The 22,773-nt window shown below is 32.0% G+C and overlaps 1 protein-coding gene across 3 annotated transcripts; it reads right to left on the bottom strand.

The window, feature by feature from the left end:
* Positions 1 to 2,509: 2,509 nt before the first annotated feature.
* Positions 2,510 to 17,384, bottom strand: LOC124457372. 3 transcript variants are annotated; one of them, XM_047007634.1, is made up of 9 exons: positions 17,257 to 17,384; positions 15,396 to 15,657; positions 14,731 to 15,136; positions 11,471 to 11,859; positions 10,456 to 10,572; positions 9,841 to 9,843; positions 8,450 to 8,489; positions 4,860 to 4,989; positions 2,510 to 3,218 (listed from the first exon to the last, which is right to left on the bottom strand). In XM_047007634.1, exons 2-9 carry the CDS (start codon positions 15,646 to 15,648, stop codon positions 2,679 to 2,681), a joined length of 1,878 nt encoding a protein of 625 aa, XP_046863590.1. In that variant the 5' UTR covers positions 15,649 to 15,657; positions 17,257 to 17,384; the 3' UTR covers positions 2,510 to 2,678. The 3 variants fall into 3 exon arrangements, with proteins under 3 accessions (XP_046863590.1, XP_046863592.1, XP_046863591.1); XM_047007636.1 differs by having other exon boundaries at positions 11,492 to 11,859; XM_047007635.1 differs by lacking the exon at positions 9,841 to 9,843 and having other exon boundaries at positions 8,450 to 8,486.
* Positions 17,385 to 22,773: the final 5,389 nt, after the last annotated feature.

Genomic DNA, 22,773 nt, shown 5'->3' with positions numbered 1-22,773 from the left:
ATCCAGTTTCACTTTTTTCCGTCATATAACTCTCCTTGTTGCTCCAAAGCGATGAATTATATCGAATCGTTTTCTAAGTTTAATAATTTCGTATCATAAACGAACGAAAAATTTTTTGAAAAAACAGTGTTTATTTTGTGCATTAAAATAAAAAGAGTATTTGAAATATATAATGTGAACATCAAAATTCCATCCATCAAAATGCAATAAATAATGATAAATTAATTCCATTTTCACTATCTTGATCGTATTGGTAATAATGCCCATTATAACTCACGATGTAAGCAATTTTGGCGATGATTGGTCAATTACCTGCAGATAATTCTCGACATCTGTATTTATGATGTCACATCTACGGATAATAGTTTCCACAATTATTGACGCCATTGAAAAGGGTTTTGAAAAATAAAATAATAGCGATGTTTACCGTAATTTCTAAACACAATAAGCGAAAGCTTTTCAGCAAAAAGTATGGAAAAAACACTAAAAAGCAAAGAAACTGCTTTTGAACATATTTACAGCATAATAAAGCGCGAAGGCCTGTAATAAACAAGTTTTGTTTCAGTAAAAATTAGCAAAGTTGTAAAAATGTTTTGCGTTTATCAGTTTTAATAATATTTCATTTAGTTAAAATGAATAATAAAACAATTATTGAATTCGTATTTCACATGATATCAAATATTATTCAGACCTCGGTCCTTGTTATCGGCCACAGCTTCGCTTTGGAAGATAACGTTGACCTCAGTCTGAATAATTCTTTATATCATGCTCAATCTCGTCAATAATTGCTATTAACACGTTGATTGCATATTTTAATCTTTGCTTGCACAGACCGATGACAACTCGTAAACCAACCAAAATATTTCTTAGATAGTTTCATGCGCCAGTTTTACGCATAATACGTAAAATGAAACACGATTTACTGAATAATGTATTTCTAAATATAATACGCAAATCTAACCAAAGACTGCTCTCCCCAGTAGACCAATTTAGTGCCTGATGGGTGTCTCATTAACTTTGAAATATGTCATAGGCAATCGCAAAAGAGAGTGTTGACCTGATCATCGTCTTCTATTAAAATATTTTAGTAGAAAAAAGTTAGTGAACAAAGTCATTATGTTTTTGACAGCAAAATGCAATTTGGGAATTTAATGGTTTAAAGTCAAGAATAAGTTTTGAAAGTCGTGGAACTGTTGTATGGAGTTATGCAGATAATGTTATAACCATTGTCAACCATTATAATTGTTAGCATGTTCGTCATATGAATGAAGTAAAAAATCAACTTATTACGTTGCCTTTTTTCGGACAAAAGCTGCTTGTTTGATGGGGTTACAGATAATGGTTTTTTTAAGGTTGGCACAGCATTGCTCTTTAACCGTACTCGAAATGACTCCTCGCACTATATTTGTTGAAGAAATATTTTGTGCACCCTGTTTCGTACGCGTCTTCAGCAAAATGGAGCGAGCAAATTCTACTGTTCGCCAATGGCTTGAGTGATTTCCTTTTGCAAAAATCAATCCATATTTTTCTTCTCTTCTGCTGTGCTTCTGATTTTCCATGAGGGAACTGAAAGAAATGAACATCATTCTTCTTATTATTTTAAAGTCGCTGTTGCAACCGTACACCGAGCAATACATGTTTAGAAAAAAATCTAAACTGAAATATACCTTTCTAATTATGAGCAGCATTTCATTGTGCATCAGCTTTTATAGCCAATGCATTGTGACAACAAATCCGTGCAGCGTGTTCGTGAAAGCTAACTCCCATTCCCGAAACAGACGCAGCTATTCCGTTAACTCTAATTTTACGGATATCTTTGGTGTGTACTTGACGTTCATGTCATCAATCTAACAAGCATATTAGGTATTTTCCGTCTGATGTTATCACGAAAGACCGTAAATTTAAAGTCTTAGACACGCTCTTGGATTTTCTTTGTTACGTTCTGCAATTGCGATGCCATATCATTGTCGAATGTTTGTCACAAACTGCGCAAAAGTAAAATGCATGAGTGATCCATCCAAAACTTGTATTCATTCACAAGTTATAAAGTTAACTGAAAAGTGTACTTGTACATTGTGCACGCAAACACGCACGTAAAACATTACGGATAAACAAAACAGTACAGTCAAGAACAAAATATAGCGGCTTAAACATTGTCCTTTAACTCTTACAATTAACAGCAATTTTTGGCTGTTCTCCTGCATTTAAAAGAGTTGTTCGACATAAAAACTAAATATTTATAGCATATTTCCGAAATACAAGGAAATTGTTGCATTTCGATTAAAACCATATACATTCATTTAGTTTGCAATGAAGTTTATCTTAATCTTATTTTAATGAAGTATAACTTTTACGATTTGGTTTGGTTTTGCATTTCCATGAGGGAAATGAGACAATTAAAACGTCAAGCATTGCCTGTATAACAGTTACTAAATAACAAAAATATATCCCATAGCTCGAACTTGTTTGTCATTGCTACTGTAAGAAACTTGTAAACTTGCGTAGTGACTTTTACAGCAACATCTTGGGCTCCAAGATTTTGTTCTGTATTTTAATAATGTATAACTTTTACAGCGTTAAACGTATTGACTATAAATCGTGAATTTTCTATTTTAGTTAATTCAGTCTTTATTCATTCCAGTATTTCTAAAGAATGAACAAATTAAAAAATAAAAATATCAAGCAATGCCTTTAATGCAACAACTAAGCAATAAAATATATCCCATTGTTCGAACATTTTTGTCATTGCTACTCCAAGAAACAAAATTACCACAGCTGTTCACGCCGCAAAAATTACAGTCATGTGATCCACCAAAGCCAATGAAAGAGTCAGGTGAAATACATTCGTTTTCATTATTTCCCAAAATGCCAAGCTTTACTTCAGCGTCTCCACCACGTAGTCCAACGACGTTAAAGCCTTCTCTATCACAATATTGTTGAAGTGAGCTATTTTCAACCAATGTCAACCATTGGCTACGGCTCAAAGTGGTCTTCCTATATTTTCCGTCTGCAATGAGCTCGTATAAGGACTCAGCTTGTATTTCAAAACTTATGAATTTTATTTTACTGTTTACTTTCATTCCAACACACATCTTCTTTATTTGAGTGCTCCAGTAAGTAGGAAGTTTTGTTTCATTTTGACCTAATCCAGTTTCACCATTTTCCGTCTTATAACTCTCCTTGTTGCTCCAAAGCGATGAATTATATTGGAACGTTTTCTAAATTTAATAAATTCTTAACATAAATGAATGAAAAAATTTTTGAAAAAACAGTGTTTATTTTGTGCATTAAAATAAAAATAGTATTTGAAATATATAATGTGAACATCAAAATTCCATCCATCAAAATGTAATAAATAATGATAAAATAATTCCATTTTCGCTATCTCGATCGTATTTGTAATAATGTCCATTATAATTCACGATGTAAGCAATTTTGGCGATGATTGGTCAATTATCTGCAGATAATTCTCGACATCTGTAATTATGACGTCACATCTACGGATAATACTATCTACAATTATAGACGCCATTGAAAAAGGGTTTTGAAAAATAAAATAATAGCGATGTTTACCGTAATTTCTAAACACAATAAGCGAAAGCTTTTGAGCAAAAGAATGGGAAAAACACTAAAAGCGAAGAAACTGCTTTTGAACATATTTACAGCATAATAAAACGCGAAGGCCTGTAATAAACAAGTTTTGTTTCAATAAAAATTAGCAAATTTTAAAATGTTTTGCATTTATCAGTTTTAATAATATTTCATTTAGTTAAAATGAATAATAAAACAATTATTGAATTCGTATTTCGCATGATATCAAAAATTATTCAGACCTCGGTCCTTGTTATCCGCCTCAGCTTCGCTTTGGAAGATAACGTTGACCTCAGTCCAAACAATTCTTTATATCATGCTCAACCTCGTCCAATAATTGCTTATTATCACGTTGATTGTACATTTTTAATCTTTGCTTGCACAGACCGATGACAACTCGTAAACCAACCAAAATATTTCTTGGATCGTTTCATGCAGCAGTTTTACGCATGATACATAAAACGAAACACGATTTACTGAACAATATATTAATAAATATAATACGCAAATATAACCGAAGACTGCTCTCTTCAGTAGCCCAATTTAGTGCCTGATGGGCGTCTTATTAACTTTGAAATATGTCATAGGCAATTACAAAAGAGACTGTTGACCTGATCATCGTCTTCTATTAAAATATTTTAGTAGAAAAAAGTTAGTGAAAAAGTTAATATGTTTTTGACAGCAAAATGCATTTAGGGAATTTAATGGTTTAAAGTCAAGAATAAGTTTTGAAAGTTGACTACTACATTCATCTTTACGTGCTTGCCGATATGATAAAGACCCTAGTCGAATCTCCATAAATTTATCTCATTTCCTTATTGTAATGTATCCATATCTATATATTTACGTTACTGTTTATATTACTTTTATATAAACTTTGTATTATTTATGTAATTATTCACTTATACTGAAGATGGCATCATGAGATGCCAAAACATGTCTTTTCTTAAAAAACTCTTCGTCTATATTTATTGTAGTGCAGTTGTTGTATTTATTGCCTCGGATCAAGTGTCCATTAAAACCCGAGCTTGAGTGGTAACGACAAACGTGATCCAATATTAAGGACTTCTACGATTTAATGGAAATCAAGGTCAAGTAAAACATCAAATTTAAAATAAAAAGTAATATTTCAAAAAATGATGCTCGTTAATGCAACGTAAATAGATTTTTATCAATCTGTTCATGCCTTCATTTATCATTAAATACAATGATATATGATTTTATACTACTACACTTGTTGAAGAAAAATTTAAACATTTTAGTTGTACCTTATTCCCATCAATTTTCATCACTAGTGTCCAACCTTCTCCAAAACAACCAGATATAATTTTTTTGCAGAATACTTTGCTGTAGCCAAGTGAGGTGTTTGTCTTTATCATGTACGCACCATCTGTTGAACTTTTACATTTGTTTAAAATAAATAAAACAATTTTGGAATCTGGATTTTTTTACTAGAATTTATTAATATAATATGTTATGACAAGCAACGTTAGCAAACATCAAGTTTTTTCAATTCTCTTTTTTTAAGAATAAAAAAGTCCCTATTGAGTATAATGATGGAGAGTTATGTATTATCTATTTAATAAATATGAAAACATTTAGAATTTATTATGTTACTAAAATATAATGAACTGAACGTTTTAGATGATGTGTTTCCATAAAAGAAATATTTCAAAAATGCAACTGATTTAAGAAATTTTTATCAAAAGTAACATAAAATTAGAACTGATTAAGAACAGGTGGAGCGGATCTGTCGGAAACTGAAAAGGACTTCATACATCATTTGTTAGTGGCATGCACAAAAATATCAGTAACGACGTCAAGAGTTGGGAGTTATAGTGGAGAGAAAATAAGAGATGTGAGTTGGTTGTGAAAAGTATGTGACCGAGACGGAGTCCATTGTACAATACAGTAACGAACGTACATGTTATTTAGAGAATTTTACTAGTTAATACAACTTTGTAAACTTTGTTTTCGCGTGTTTACTTTAATCGATTGTGACTTATCGAGGACTACGAATTTGGAAGTACGATTCTCAACAGATCCATGATTTTTCAAACATCAGTCAAATATCACCGAATGTGGGAATTTTTGAATTTCAAAGTCTCAGAAATGCCATTTTTATCGTTGTAGAGCAATAGAAATTTTTGGTGGAGTTAGTTTTTGCGTAAAAATAACACATTTTGCTAACCTTTTTTAAAAAAAAACTTTGGAGTTTACAAGAGTTGGATGTTATGCTAAATGCTAAGACTTATTAGCAACATAAAATTCAATTTACAATAATGGTAATCCAAAACAGTTAAGTTTTACGAAGTTGTCTTGTATAGACCCCCTAGAGACTATAAATCACACCTCTATGTACTGCTTTAAGTTGGAAATGATGAATGGGACAGTTCATATTTTTTGACTATCGTCATAAAAATCATTTGCGAGAGATCCGCTTTTATCTCAATTGGCTATCAGTTGAAGTTGGTAAAGCCAATGACAATAAGACAAAAGTTAGACGAACTATTTACACAATAGCAATGCACTTCCTTATCGGTTGGGCCACCCTGTTTATCGGCCGAGATTATTCAAGATGGAACAGTGATTAGGAAATTGATTAATAAAAAGGCTTACTTAGCGTTCTTGAACCCCATTATCGGTCAAACCAGTCGAGCCAACACGCTTATCAGTCAGTCATTTAATATATTTCCAGATAGGTTAATTTCAAATGATCTGTTTGTCAAGGTGATATTTATATACGTTTTCAGATATAAAACAAAATTTTGACAATGAAATTCGAGCTAGTTTAAATCGGGAATTTAATGATTACAAAAAATTTGAAAATTTAACGTTAAACTTACATGTAATTGTTTTAACTTACTTGTTTATTGTATTTCTATGAGCTATTGCATAACGCATGTTCTATGAGTTATTCAAGTGAGATATGCGCATACAGATCATGTGTTCAGTGTTTAACTTTACAAGTGATGCCAACATAAGAAAAAACCCATAGGTTGAGAAAACAAACCTAATTGGTCTCTCAGGCATTAATGGGAGTGGGTGAATCCTTATAGTTTCCTTTTCTAATAGCTAAAAATTACAATCAAAATTCAACTTTCAGGTAAGCCTCGTTTAATTTTTAAATTTCTATTTTGTCATTGGACTACGTCACTAAGTTGTCACGTTAGATATTGAAAATATTGGGATTATGAGCGTACGCAATAGTTAAAACCTATAAAAGAAACAATTATTCTGGAGAAAACCACTCTCAATTAATAATAATAACACGATCTTTTGCTACATTTGGTATTGTGCACAAGACTGTAAAACGCTTGCCCAAAATTCTCTTTATTGTGCAGGGAATTATGTATTTATCCATAAAGCCTGTTGTGGGATTCTTGTAATATCGGCATTGTTCCATATTGTTGCAGACGATGAGGCAGCTCTGGTGCTGTGTCCCGTGAAATGAGTAATTCCAGCCATTTTCAACATTTTCAAGCCACCTTGATAGAGTGTCAGATGTTACGATTTTATGCGGCTTTTGGTAACTAGTATAATCAACAATAGTTTATTTTACTGTCTTGTATGTCCCTTGCTCTTACCAAATAATTTTAATATCTTGAAGGGACAAGAGGTAACGTTGTCGGTGAAGGATTTTATCACTAAATGGCACTGACTACTGCCAGGTCTTGATGTTCTGAGTAATTTTGTGAATTAAAAGATGCACTCGTCACCTACCAGTTACAAATGCTCAATAGACAGTGCTTTCAACGTTTGCCATCTATGCTCAGAGATGAAAGAAAAAAGCATAGTTAGTTTTAATTTTATTTTTTTACAGTAAACCTTCTTGCATTTTGATAGGACTCCCTCATATTGCTTTCTGGAACATTCAGTTTCTTCGAATTTGCCGGTCTTGCGTATTTTTTCATATTTCTTTGATTTTTTTGTGGGTTAGTTTAGCAGACTAACGTTTGTTTATAATGTCAAGTTGCTGATTTATAATTGGACCTATGTCCTCATCTTAATGGAAGTCTTTCGAATCTTCAGTTAGCATAGCATCTTATTCTTTTCCAGCAGTTTTGACACTTTTTTCAACCTCTATGTTGGTGTTGGCCAGGGTGTCATATCGACTTGAACATCAGATTGTTTTAAGCTTTTCGGTCGTGTCTTCATCGGTTCATCCGTTTCCATGTGCTTTACATGCACCACCATAGTATATTGATTACTTCACATATTTCATGGATTCTCCATTGCTCAATAAAACTAAATTTAAATTTGAAGAACTTTTGCATCTGTTTTCGTTGATTGGATATTTATCGATTATCATTCAATATGTCAAATTCTTTGAGATCATACGGTAAAATTTCTTCCAAATCAGATTTTCTCGCCATGTATAAGATTTTGCTATCGTCACTAATGAACTAGCGTGGGAAACTAAACACTAGATTTGCACAAGCATATCTCACGTAACTCCTTAGTGATTTAGTCCAATGACAAAATAGAATTGTAAGCATTAAATTTGATGACTAATTTTTGATCTGTAAACATCAGTCGCGTGACTTTTTTTATTTACTCTAGATCCGCCCCAGATAAAGACTATTTCAATAGTTAATTATGTTTTTAGTTAAATAATTATTTGCTTTAATGAAAAAATAAAAACCAATAAAATCAATGTCTGTCGAGTCATTTGTCTAAAGCTAGTTACACAAAGCTTAACTATGTTTTTTTGTCTTATGTTTACCAACCGCGACAAAATAAGCGTGAGCGTGGAAATGAGTTCAATGAGCGTGAAATAATAACAAGGTACACAAAATTTTTTTAACCATATAATGAACACGAATTCGTAATAAATTATGAGTTAGGCATACTATACCTGTTATCTTTTAGTGCTTCTTTACATGATGAAAAAGCTGAAAAATAAATGTAAAGAAGCGTTAGATAAGCATAAAGGCTGAAACACACTAGGCAGTCGCTTTAGTCGCGCGTCTAAAACTACCGCTTTGCGTGGTTACTAAGCTAGTAGCTTAGTCGCGTCAGCTAGTCGCTTTGAAAGTTCAACATGTTGAACTTTTGACTTTGGTCGCTTCAGTCGCTTTACACTGATTGGCCAATAGATACATTTTAACTTCCTAAATGTATATCATATTTCCTGTCATAAGCATCATACGAAATTTATAGATTATACCTTGGAAAACGAAGGCAATATATAGTGAATTCACACTGGAATCTTTCAGTTTTTATATGACTTATCAAATAGGGACAATAGGAGCTACAAACTGGAACCCTAATGCACAACCTAAATGCACAGAATAAGATTATCCACGATATACGCGTAATGTGCTATGATCATATTGGCGTGTTTTAACTGGCTTGTTCTCTTTTCTCCACATAGTAGTTTGTACTGAGTAAATATTCATATATTAGTAGCTATAACAAAGGCCAAAATAAAAAGTGTAAGTGATATCTGTGTCTGTAACAAACCAAAATCACCGCCATGTTCAATAGACGCCACGGTAAATGTCGCGATGGTCGCTGCATGTGTGTTTCTAGCGTTCAAGCGACTGACGCGTGCGCATCAATTCGCTTTGGACGCGCGACTGAAGCGACTGCCCAGTGTGTTTCAGCCTTAAGTTAAATGTGGGACGACCTTAAACAACATTTAATATATGGGAGGTATTAAGACCTTGTTAATGGAGCATAATATATGAAATGTAGCTAACTTTAATTTCCTACATTTTTTTTATTGAAGCGTTGTTGAATTTACTAAAGAGCGCTTTGAATTAAAAAATCAACCAATCCTCAATGCTAGTGAGCAATCAATTTATTTCAAAACTAGCTGATGAAAGATTCTAACAAATAAAATGCAAATAAGAGAAAACAGCAGAACTGATTGCAAACATTGATTTGAGGAAATAGAGACAGTAAACAAAGAGAACTAAAGCGATCTAGCAACATGAATTTAATTGCATGAGGTCAATATTGAGAAAAGTAAATAAAATAACACCGTGGTCAATCTGATAATGGAAGAAAGATGAAACATAGAAATACATGCCATTACTAAGTAACATGAATCGATTATCTACATTTCCAGCTAGACACAAAAGAAAAATTATAGAGAAGAAAAGAATAAATAATAAGAAGCAAGACTTATCAAAAAGACCGAGATATAAAAGTACTAGTAGTTTGGATTTACAGAATTCCTAGTTCAAGAAACCAACCCATAATAAAGTCAAAATTATTTAATATAGTGTATCTAGGTTAGCAGGGCTATAGCTATGTTGCTAACTGCAGGAGGAGTGTTAACCCTAACCCTAACCCTAAACCTACCCCCTCCCTTATGTAGAGAAAATCAAAATGTGTTGATGTTAACATATGCTAAAGTAGATGGTTTGAACCCGGGAGTATCGTTACAAGTTTGTAAATGTTGATCGTCCAGTCAAAATGACTCTGAAGATGACTACCGCTAAGGTTGTCGAAACGTCAGTCAACAACAACAAAAACAGTCCTTCTCAGGACTATACCAACCTGGACGATCTACATTTACAAATATTTAACATATGCTATTATCATTTAGAGAACCATATACTTCCAATTTAGTGTGCTGATGGAGTTTTAAGTGTATTGAAGCTTTTCATAAATTTAGTACTGATTTCCTGCTTGATTGTATTGATAATGATGAGCTTGTATGTGTGGCTGTGAGCCTTTTTTTTGTGGTTTCATGTAAATTGTAGATGCAGAAAATTCCTTGCACAATAGCAACTGCACAGAGAACTCTTCAGATTTCTCAACAAAGAACAAAGTTTTAAAACTGCACAGAGATGCTCTTTATTCATGATCCGTGATTAAAAGATCTCGATAAAGACACTAATACATTCATACCTTGGCACGAGTTACATTCTCCTGAAAATCCTTCCATACACGTGCAATTCAATGTTCCATTAATTTTACGATAGTATGTGTAGGGTCCACATGAAGGAAAGCGAAAAGTTTTTGTCGCTATATAGATTAATAAAATCAAAATTAAAATCAACCAGTGATTTTAAACGAAACATATTCTTCCTCAAAGAACACAATTTGTCACTCAGTATCCACTATGACGTGCCCAGCTAGCAAGTTTGCTATGTAGTGGTGGTACCTTTGGTGTTCACGAATATCGTAAAAACAAAACAATTAAATAAATGTTGAAAATTCACAGAGTATGAACAAATTTGCTGGCTGTTTGGACACTATAAAGGATGTATCTAAGAAGTTAGATAATTGAAAAATGTTAGAAAATTATCAATTCATCAATAGTTCTCGCAAAATGTGTCAAAACTCGTTTATTTTGGCATTGCCTTGTGTTGTTTATTTAAATGTAAAATGAATTAAAATTAATTTCGAAAACCATGAGAGTACTTCGTAATTGCTTTAATTTGAACTGCATGCACAAAGAAAATGAAAAGTTTCAAATCTAGTTTAATCCAAAGATGTAAAAGTTTGAACTCTGTTTTGCAATGTACTAAAATTTTAGAAAATTTGATAAATATTAAGCTCACAGCACAACATGCTCAAATTGGACGTTTTGTCTTTCAATCTTTTTTCATGAAATTTTTTCTTATTTAGGACTGATTACAAGCCAGTTTGATTGTTGAAATCATGTAAGAAACAATAAAGAATTAAATTTAACACCCAAGAAGATTGGCAAGAATAGACAAACGGCAAAAACGTCTAAATTAGACATTTTGCACTTTGAACTTAATGTTTATCAAATTTTCTATAATTTTGGAGGAAGAACAACCGTTTACTTAGGCAATGTAACTTTGAACTTTTTAACGTCTTTCTATTTTATGTACATTAGCGTGGAAGTTTTTGCAAGTCTTACATTATTATGTCAAATAAGTAAATATTTCACTACCGTTTAAGTCAGGAGTGATACCGTGTATAGCTACAGCCAAATCAAGATAACCGTTGTTTACAGGAAGAAAAAATTTACGCCTCGTACGTTGATCTGTAGTGTTATGGACACTAACGACACTTCCTCCGACATTAGTCATGATATAAATGAAATCCCCAAATATTGCCATGGGACCTCCTGAAGTTCCAAAATCAATTACATTATGGGAGTAGTAATCACAAGAAAAAACATTTCCGTTTGAAACTCGCCAATAAATTTTCTCTTTGACCATGTCAAGCGTTAGATCATGTGCTATTGACCGAATTGAAACTGAAAAAATATGATGTTTATTTGCAGTCATGCTCCATAACCATAAGAAAACTTCTGTACTTTCTGCCAAGAATAGATACCTTAATAAAAATATTTGTTTTGTACGTTAGTTTTCTCTATACGTACTGAAATATATAAACAATAAAAAGGCTAATATATGCAAGAAAGGAAAGATAGTATGTTTTTTTTAACTTAGACAAAGATGTTGTCAAAGTATTCAGAACTACCTTCATATATAGACGGTTTAATGTAACATATTCATAAGATTTGATAATATAGCAACATAAAGCTATTGTAACTAAAAGGAAAAGATCATCTTTATCATTTGAAATCTCTCTTTTAAAAACCGAACTAAAATATATGAAGTAATTAAACATTGCATGTGATTCAGAGCATAATAATTGTAATATGTTATTTTTATTCACATAACTTCTAAAATGATTGGTATTGTTTAAGATTATTGTAGGAACGAGTAATGCTGTAATTTGGAGTGGCTGCTGAATGAATTGTATTGGTAATTGATAATGCTGAAAATTAGCTGATGCGTGGAAATTTTGTTCGAATTGAAAATTTGGTGTTGGTAAATAATATGCACTATTTAATGTAGATATAAATAAAGAAAGCTTTGTCATTTCAATTTTAAGCTTTCTTAATTTTTCAGTTTCATCTTGCATGAAACGTAGCAGCTCTTTGGATGGATCATCGTCTACAAATGTCTTTAAAAGAGCTATAGCTTCACAAACATTGTCTTTTGTTGATACTTTTTTTCAGTTTGTTTGGACAAACGATTTTTTAAACTATCCTAACCTTCTCTTTTTAATTGTCAAATTTTTTCATTATTTTTCTGAAAAATCAGAAAAAGATTGACACTGGAGCTAGCGCTATTGGTACTATTTGAAAATGATGATTCTATTGCAAGGTCATGTTCGTGTTTTTAACAACTTTGGATTAAAAAAGCTGCAAAAACTGCTTGAACACTATGGCCTTTACTTTATCAAAAATGTTTGATGCAACTGGCAGTTTTGATTATCATCGGAGCATATTTGCATTCTCCAATACATTTCTTAAATATATTACGCATTTGAGTAACAGCAAAGTCCATTTCTTCTTGTCGTTCATTGCACCTTGCCCCGAACTCTTTAAAAACTTTCTCGTATATATTACCGTTCTTTTGGATTTTTGTGTTCTTGAAAATTAATTTTTTCTTGTAATATGATTAAAATTAATGCCTAACATAAAGTTTTAAATGGAGCCATAGAAATAGACCAAAAGTTGTAAAATTGAATTTATACTGACGTTTCGTCCTTACTCAAGACATATTCAGGCAAGTAATAAATTATAATGACATGTTAAGACAAGATATTGTATTTACAAAAGGTGTTAAATTACGACTAAAGGAGGCGTTGTCAAATGTATTACATGATAAAGAATTTGGGAAGTAAAATATAGTGAAGTTAAGAGAGGTTAAGTGGAATGGAACCTCCTTGCACGAAGAGTGAAGGCTTGTATTTATTGATTAGAAGGCTCTCATCAATGAAGAGTTCATAGGAATTGTTAGAAGAGGAAATTATTTTAAACTCGTAAATTATTTATAATATATTCTGAAAGTTATCGCTCAACAAGGCTTTTCAGCCAATTTCTTTATAATCACATGATTATTATCTTCAGACTCATCATCAGTGGAGCAACTACCTACCTAACGTTTTCCTAAGCTACACAAAGAAAGAATGCATGCACTAAAGGTAGTGGAATGATTTTCCATTCAGGTGATTTGATTGGTTGTGTGATTGGATTTATTAAAGGGAAGTGTGCAGCCACTTAATTTGCAGCTCTCGACTTTTCAATATACTCTGCCATTCAATGCAATTTAAAAGAAAGCTTGAAAAAACTATAAACTTGATATAATGATGATGTTTTTTTAAATTGTCACATTTTTTGAAAACTAACTACGTCGGAATGTGTGTAGTTCTTTTTATCTTCATTACAAAACGAAAAGTTGATTTTTTTTACGTTCACCACATTCGTGAATATTTTAAAACTTTATTGTCATTCCGTATTGATATTGTTGCACATCTCTTACACTGCCTCAAAAAAGTATACAAAAAAGCACAGCATAGCAACCAACAATGCTCCCAATTTGTTGAAATCTTATTTGTAGGGCATATCTTATTAAGCATATGATTACCATGGAGGCGTCAAGCAAATTGCTTTTCTGACAAAGAAAAAGCTCTTAGGTGGCTAGCGAAGCCAGTAATGGAATTAAATGTACAACACTAAGTTGCACAGTGAAGTTGTACTACTTTTTTATAGGTTGGGGAAAGCCAAGCTCTGTGAGTGTTTGACTAAAGTTTTATGTGCAAAGTAATTATTTAATATTTTTTTCAGTTTCTACCGCTCTGTTTCATTTCATTTAATGACTTCATCATATATAAACATTGATCCCTCGTTGTTACCTTTTTTTCTCAAAGCTCTTTCCTTCCTTAACATAAATATCACTGTCGATTTTTGCAATTTCATGATCTGCATGTTATTTTCTACTGCATGTGTGCTGAATGATCACACGAAATGTGTTTAACATTGCAGTTGGTTTGAAATGCCATATAGTAACGCAATAAAATTTTTCTTGCCAAATCTCTCCGAAAGACGTTGATTTTAATAAAATCTGTCGAAATATATGAGGTTTGTTTCTTTATAGCCAACAAAATACTTAATATTCGCTCCTCGGGAAAAAGCGAGTTTTGTTTTTCCTCGAAAATAGATATGTTTTTCTATTATTAAACCTTTAAATAACAAACCATAATACGGACTTCTAAAATTCAACTTTTCTATTAAATTAAAACACCGTCTCTAAAAATAAAACTCTTACCTTACTGAAGAAAAGCCTCCAATAGACTGACATAGTTTCGTAATTTTGCGTTAACAAGTTAATAAAAAATTCAATATCGCCTTACCCATGTTTTGAGTCAAATGCAATGCTGGAAAATTGTAAGCCTGGTTGAAGCCTCATAACACTTGTAATTTTCTTTTTCAAACAAATTTGGTAGATAATGTTTGTGGAGTCAATGTAAAAGATACGACGACCAATCCAGTCAACTGTAATATCACGAGCAGAAACATTTTTCGCAAAAATTTCGTTTCTAGTCAAGTCAAAATTTCCTCGTTTGATGTCTTTGTCATCAATGTAGTAAAGCACATTCTCAACTACATCAATTTCGATGTCATTATATCTTGATGCATGGTCAAATTTATTCTTACTGGATCCATTAATAGAGCTGACATGAATATCTCCAGTAATAGAATCGACAGTGTATACTTTATCAAAGCTCATAATAATCAAATATGGCTTTGGATAAAATTCTAAATAAATAATAAAAAAAACTATAAATAACAACGATGCGAGTGGATTAAAAAAATGCAAATTTTTATTGACTTTACGATCATAATATTTGGTAAAAGACCAGAATCAGTATTTTTAGAAAGAATTTTTCACTGTAGAAATATTACTAATAACTGAAATTAGATTGACTGCATAACTTCTACCTATTATTGTTGCATATTTTTATTTTAGTGCTATGAACAAGAATCTATGAAAATTTATCAAATCTAAAGTTTATACCTTCGTAAAAACACATTTCTGTTTGCATTTGCATCATTTCTTTGTTGTATTGTTTTACTTCCTTGCATGCAGTTGTGTTATCGTCATTGCCATCTTTATCAACGCAGGTTTCCATCCATTCTTCCACGTTATCCTTTAGTGTCTCTAAGCTTTTCTTGCAGATTGATATGTCGTCATTTCCATTTACTATTTGCCCACAAATAGACAGGATTATAAGAGACCAAAGAAACGCTTTTGTTGAGCTTGATATCATCTTTATTTTCTATTTGTTAGAAGGTGAACGATTATTAATTTCTTTAAAGCTTTCGTAATAAAATTTCTACTTTATTTATGAAAGGCTTATCATCAATATAATCATATATTCATTTTGTTCTTAGCCTTTTTTGTGATGTATAAATCAAGTATTGATTTCTACAATTACGTAACATTTTAACTTCTTTCTCCAAAAAGTATTTTCACGTTTACTTTCAGAAAATTGATGATGATTGAATATTGTTGCAATAGATTAGACAAATTGTTCGTTACAATGACTAATTTTACAACAATTCATATAAGTAGAGTTCACCCGCGTATAACTTGTTTTGCATAAATAGATGTAAGGTTTCTAGGCAACGAAAGCATAGAGTGAAATAATACATTTCAATGTCCATTATAATTAAATGACGCAAAATATGAAATTCACCAAGGCAGTTTAGAAACAATTTAAAATGGGTTGATTTCAAACTTGCTCATGTGAACTTAGTTTACCAGATGAATGGGAAAGACATATTGCTTAACTAAGCCAGCAAAGTTGAGTGCAAAATAGTCTGTTGCGCAGTGTTTAACAGAATCACGAGGCCGCTATGCAATACATGATATTCTGCTTTACAACATCTGTCAGTCGTAGAGAGAAGTTTGACTCTCAAAATTACATAATTTCTGAATTGAATGAAATTTATGAGCATTTTGATAGAACTGCTAAAATAAAAAAAGTCAAAAAAGCTAAATAGAGGAATGCAACTTTGCAGTTTTAAAAAAATTCTTACTTCTTCAAATATTTGTTTCAGACAATTAAAAGGCATTTGCCATCTGTCAGAAGTATTCTTGCAATATTGAATAATCGTAGCAGAAGTAACAAGAGACGAGAAATGTATCATTTGTGAATGTATCATTTATTTTCAATGCGATTGCTTTTAGAATTTGTGAAGCTCCTTATCATAGCAGACGTAGAGTAGCAGTCAAACAATGCAGGTTGCTAAGATAGAAGTAATGTTGATGAAATTGAAGGAATCTTATTGGTGGGCAAATAATTAGTTATGCTACTAGCAACTGTTGCTACCATACAAGAAAAGTTTTTAATTAAAAACAGTGGATTTCAGTAAATGGACATCTGTTTTTACATTTGTAGTTCACCCATTTCATCTAAACTCTCCGAAATTATGTAATGCTACACACATTACGTGTGTCCGCCTAAAAGTTTGTCAATCTTGAGTACTTTAACGCAGACCGTATGGCGTAGTTATATTATGATGTATTTCACTACATATGGCCTTTAGAGGGTTAAGTACAAGTTTCGGTTAATAGAAAATATATGACACTAACAGGGACCTGTTATGACTCATATCAGAACAGTTTTTCTCTAGAAATCCCATGTCTGAAAATAGTGACATTTAAAACGGTACGAATCTTATTTTGTGAGAATAGACGAACTTAGTAGCTATCATAAGAGCAACAAGAATCCCTTTGGGAATATCGCTAATATATTTTTGAACGCTTAGTTAGTCATTTTATCAGACATCAGAAACCAAACAGTTAAAAAAATTTGTTCTTTGAACAAACGTCTCTACTTATATATGGCAAAATTCGTGTAAATCAGACGTACCTTTGTCGAGAGGAGTGAAGAACTTGTTCAAATCAGAAATTTGTCAATATACCGTTAAAAGTCTTGAGAAAAATGATGCTATCTGTTTATCATAGCAGACGTAGAGTCGCAGTGTAACACTGCAGGCTGCTAAGATAGAAGGAATGTTGATGAAATTGAAGGAATCTTATTGGTGGGCAAATAATTAGTTTAGCTACTAGCAACTGTTGCTACCATACAAGAAAAAAAATTTAATTAAAAACAGTGGATTTCAGTAAATGGGCATCTGTTTTTAAATTTGTAGTTCACCCATTTGATCTAAACTCTCAGAAATTGTTTCCTCTCATTTGTATTTAGCATTTCCTATAGAATTAGCATATCTTACAAAACATAAACAGTCTGCAAGTGAAGAATGTCGAGTCACGATAAAACTTTTACATACATTAATTATTCATAATGACACGAGCACTACATGCGGTCGTTTCCACAAAAACTAGCTAATACATGTTTGAAAATTCAACTAACAATCTTATATTCTATAATAATAAAGTACGCTTTATCAAATGTCTCCAACTAATGATACATGAACCAGCCGACATGTATGCCATATTCGAGCATGTTTTATTTCAATTCTATATTTTGTGAAGTTTATTTGTGTAAGGTGTTTTAATGAAGATGTTAAACATTTATGTGCATGTGTATATTGTACGAGACTTGTTAATTGCAAACTTTAGGTAGTTTCACTTCTTTCCTGGGCACGTGCTGCTTTTTAGCCATGGCCGTTTTAATGAAATATTGGGGCTAAATTGGTTATTCTGTCTAGAGCTGAATTTCACACAAAGGGAAAAATAGCTCGCTATGGGGCTAAATTGGTCCTATAACCGGGGGCTGTCTCATCTACGTTTTGGGGGTAAAATTATCAAAATAAACGTGCCGAATTTGTTCACTCTTAAAAGGGCAAAAATTGGCTCTAAAGTGTGGGGCAGTTCTGGGGTCAATATTTTGGCTCCATATTGGGGGCTAAAATAGCCTTTTTCCTTTTACTGTGTTGAAATGTTCTGGAAAACTAAATTATCAATAAACGCAAAGACGAGGTAGCTACGCAAAATGTATAATACCATTCATACCAACAAGATAGCTCAACAAAATTAAAATTATTAACAGCAACTTTTGCAATAAGTTAAAAAAATCCATAAACATCCTCTCTGTAATTGTCAGCGTTCCAACTTTGAAACGTGGTCAATGAAGTTTTGTCATTTTGTAAACTTTTGATCCGGATAAACAATTTATTTGATAAGGGGTGAGAAGCAAGTAAAAGTTGGGTGACTTAAGATTTTAGGGAAGTCTTTAATTGAAAAGGATTTTCAGAGTAATTTATCTCGAAGTCCCTAATTTTGATTAATTTTGTCACATCTCAGTAATCAGAGAAACTTCAAAATTGATGGTGTTCATACTTGACAGTTCATCATGCAAAGTTTTGTCATTTTGTGAACTTTTGACGCAAACAAATATTTTATATTGTCTATCTTACTACAAGTTTAACAGTTATAGAGCAGAAAAAATCACATGTACTATCACGTGAAGAAGTAAGCTTTTCACTCCAAGTAGGCGCAATGTCTAAAGACATACCTACCAAAACGTTTTCATGTCATCATCTGTGATAAGAATAATATAAAAAGATAGATGACTATGTGAATGAGAAAAAAAGCCATGTTAGATAAAATTAAAATTGTTGCATATAATGATATGCAAAACTGAAATTCTGTGACATGTCATAATTTAGATTCATTTTCTTGACTTTTTAGCCCTGCCGTACCAATGATATTTAAAAAGACTAATGAAATTAATTGTTGGTGATAATGCAAGAAAGGTCAGTATTTTGAAATGATAAATTATCCAATGTGTTATTGGAAAAATCCCACGAAAATTAACAGATGCATCAATATAAAACATATGAAGTGCGAATTCCACCATGAAAACGACATTTAGGTTTTTTATGACAAATATAACAAAATTCTAGACATAAGAACAAACAATGACACTATGATGGGTAAAATTCAAAATAGCGTTCGGACTTAAAACTTGAAACTCTATTCATTAAATCTGATTTATGTAGTTTTCGTTTCAGGATGCTTTATATTTTATTGCTTGGCGCAGGCAAACAAAGAAGTCAGTCTTTTGAAGCCTTGCGAGAAGAAATTACTACTTGATAATATTGTCACTACATAGAAAAGCAAAGGTTATCTACAGTCAAATAATCTTAGCAGCGAAGAAAGTCATGTGAAAAAGAATGCTATTACCGATTATTCATTGAACAGTATAGAGTATGTTTGATGTACACAATGTTTGGTGGTAAGTACAATTTACGAGTTACTTGCACAATTAGTAGTAGCTGATTTATAACCATGAGAAATAACCTTTTCTACTGTTTCAAAGATCTTCTTTCTAACGTTGTAATATGAACTAACTATTATACCAATTCGATCGGTTTAAAGAATGCTATCATCCATAGACATGTGACATACATTCAAAGCACAAGCTTACCATTAAGGTTTGCTATCAATTGCTGTGTCGTGTTAACAAATTGTGAGCACATTTTATGCTGTGTCATATTGATAAATTACATGGATCAATAAGTGTCATGTCAGAAAAAGAAGATGAGCATCAATGAAATTAATTATCCGTGTCTTCTTCACAAATCCACTTCTTGCTCATATTTGTACGCATCACGTACCTAATTTGCAATGGCGAATGCATATTTGCATGTTTTCGTGAAATTCCACGCACAAAACACGAGTGTATTTTTACGTACAGTGAACAGTGGACATTGAAAATAAATCAGGATTTAAATGTGAACTGTAATAATGGAAATAAGCTCTGTGGATATTTGATTAAAACTTAGAGAATTTATACATCAAACCTGGGATGTTGAGAGGGAAGTAATAGTGATGTGGCCAAATGATTTGGGGAAATTTCGAAAAGATTCTTTAGTTTTTTAATTCATAAATTACGATTATAATTTTGGGCGTATCTACAGACAGTGTTAACCAGTTAGCACAGTGAGAGTTGTTCAAAACGTTATACCATATCTATTATTAAACATTCATGAGAGTACATCATTCACATTAATCATTCAACATAAAAGAACTTGAATCACAATTTTATCATTAAACATTCATGAAAGAACGCAAATTTATCATGACTTATTAGATAAATACAAAATTAGTGTAAAGTATAACTAGTGACGACAATTAAGTATTTGGTAAAAGATTTTCAAATTTCTCCTTTTATGTAAGAATTCAACAAGAACAATTGCAATCTAATTCAACTAGATTTCAACATTTAAAACCATTGGCGGAAGAACATTGATAATTTGGCGAGGGCTATATTCATATATTCATATGTTATAATCCGTAAACACAATATATTTCATTAGAAACTATTAAAGTACAACATGAATATATAAATAGTTCCACCCCACGAATTATTAATGTTCCGTCTCCCCTGCTTAAAATAATGATTGAGAGAGATGATGTTTACAGTGGATTTAGCCTTGAACTCAATAAACTGAACTGACGCATTTAACAATAGTTCATTAAATATTCTTAACTTTTGTAATTTCCTTGTCAAACTATAAAAGATGTACTATTGAAATGCTAAAAATAAAAATAAAACTGTTGCCTAATGAATACAACAATAAATGAGAAGCATTTAACTTGTCGTTTTTACGATTTAACTCAGTCTGAGAACTTATGTGTTTAAAAATAGAGCAATATATACGTCCTGTACAATTGACAGCACACATAGAAACTGACCAATCAGAAGACGCACGTGTTTGTCCATTTTTGTGGCATATTTCGAAGTTAACTCAAAGAACACGTGACCTGCCGTTTGAATCTACCTGGCCATCATTTAATACGTACTTGAAGAATAGTTATAGTGGAAATACAAATCACGCTTCTGTGACATATTTGTTGGAGTTCTCTGTAAGCATGCAAATTCAGGTAAATGTATTTTTGATGCTCATTTTGACAGAGTTCTTTTTATTCCATTACAGTTCAAAATGTTTACGCTGATTTCTAATGTGCTGTGTGAGGTCTAAATATTTGTTGCCATAAAGTTTACTTTTTAGAAACTAATGTTTATTCTATGCTTGATTATAGACTTGAAAGTTATTTTGTTGTGCGGCCAATGATCACCAAATACTATGGAGAAACAAAGATTAAATGTTGTTAGTTTATGAATGTGGACTCGTACGTATATCTAAAGAAAGTATTTATTGTTCACGGTGGACATCTATGTGATTTTTCGAAGCGGAGCTACACGTATGATGTTCATTTTAAGTTTCCATTTACGTTCGTCATTTTTGTCTGTAAAATATTGAGCAAATCGTGAAGTAACATTTACTTAAATTATCTTATTTAGAAATCTTCTGAACAATGATGAAGTGTAAACAAAAGATGTTATTCTTAAGCAACGCTTTCATCAGATCAACAAAAATGTCAATAGACAATTCACTGTTTCCTTAAACTATGACTATTTTAAAACGTTTTTTCTGGGCATTTTATCAACATTACAATTCCACTTTGATGAATCAATCACAAAGACAAGTAGATAATAGACGACAAATGGTGAGAACAATACCCTTAAAACTTTTCACAACAATAGCAGAATATACTCACCCAAATTCTTATAATCATTCTCAGTTCGTAAATAAACTAAATATGTAATTTCACATATTTATATTTCACATATTTATTTCACATATTTGTATTTGCAGATGAATAAAACTACGTTATCATTGAATGTCTAAATTTTAAAATTAATTGAATTAAAGTTGCGGAATAAAAACATGGAATTTTCTTGAGAAAAGCTAGAAGTCCTAATTTAGTGCCTAGAGTTACCGTCCATATTTCCAATATATATGCGAAGTGCCATGCCCAGTAAAAAAAAAGGAGAATCGTTTGTTTCTATGCATGTCGTCGTCAACATGAAACTTGGAATGTTTGTCAAGAAGCATGAAATTCGATACGATGGTTGTACCTTAAACGTTATGAATTTTTTTTAAATGAAGAATTTTGGCGGTGGTTCTACCTACGGGCAGAGCATCTTATAACTTATCGTTACACTTGGTTATGGATTCGTCATTCATCGTCGTTTGTCGTTAAACGCTGCGAGGAAATCATCGAAAACTGTGAGTGTAAATATGTTTTTATATTACGTATATTTTGGACTGATAACAGGCCAGATTTCAATTGCAGTATACTTCCCTGTAAAGCTATTTTTTAAATCCACTTGTGGGAATGAATATACTTTCATAAGTTTTCGAAATTTCTCCCATTGCATTGAAAAATAATCTTTAACTAGTTATAGTATATAAAGTTAGCTGTGATTTCTACTTGGGTTAGTGGGTACAAATGGTGCCTTAGTGTTGAGGATGCAAATAGCCCACTGAAGTAGAAGCGTGCAGTCGTTACAGTAGGCCAATTTCAACGGCTTTCTACACGGACTATTAAGGTTCCCTGGGATCGCCTATAA

Source organism: Xenia sp. Carnegie-2017, unplaced genomic scaffold (assembly GCF_021976095.1).
Source record: "Xenia sp. Carnegie-2017 unplaced genomic scaffold, XeniaSp_v1 HiC_scaffold_6, whole genome shotgun sequence".
Lineage (NCBI taxonomy): Eukaryota > Metazoa > Cnidaria > Anthozoa > Malacalcyonacea > Xeniidae > Xenia > Xenia sp. Carnegie-2017.
This window is presented reverse-complemented; position numbering and strand designations above follow the sequence as displayed.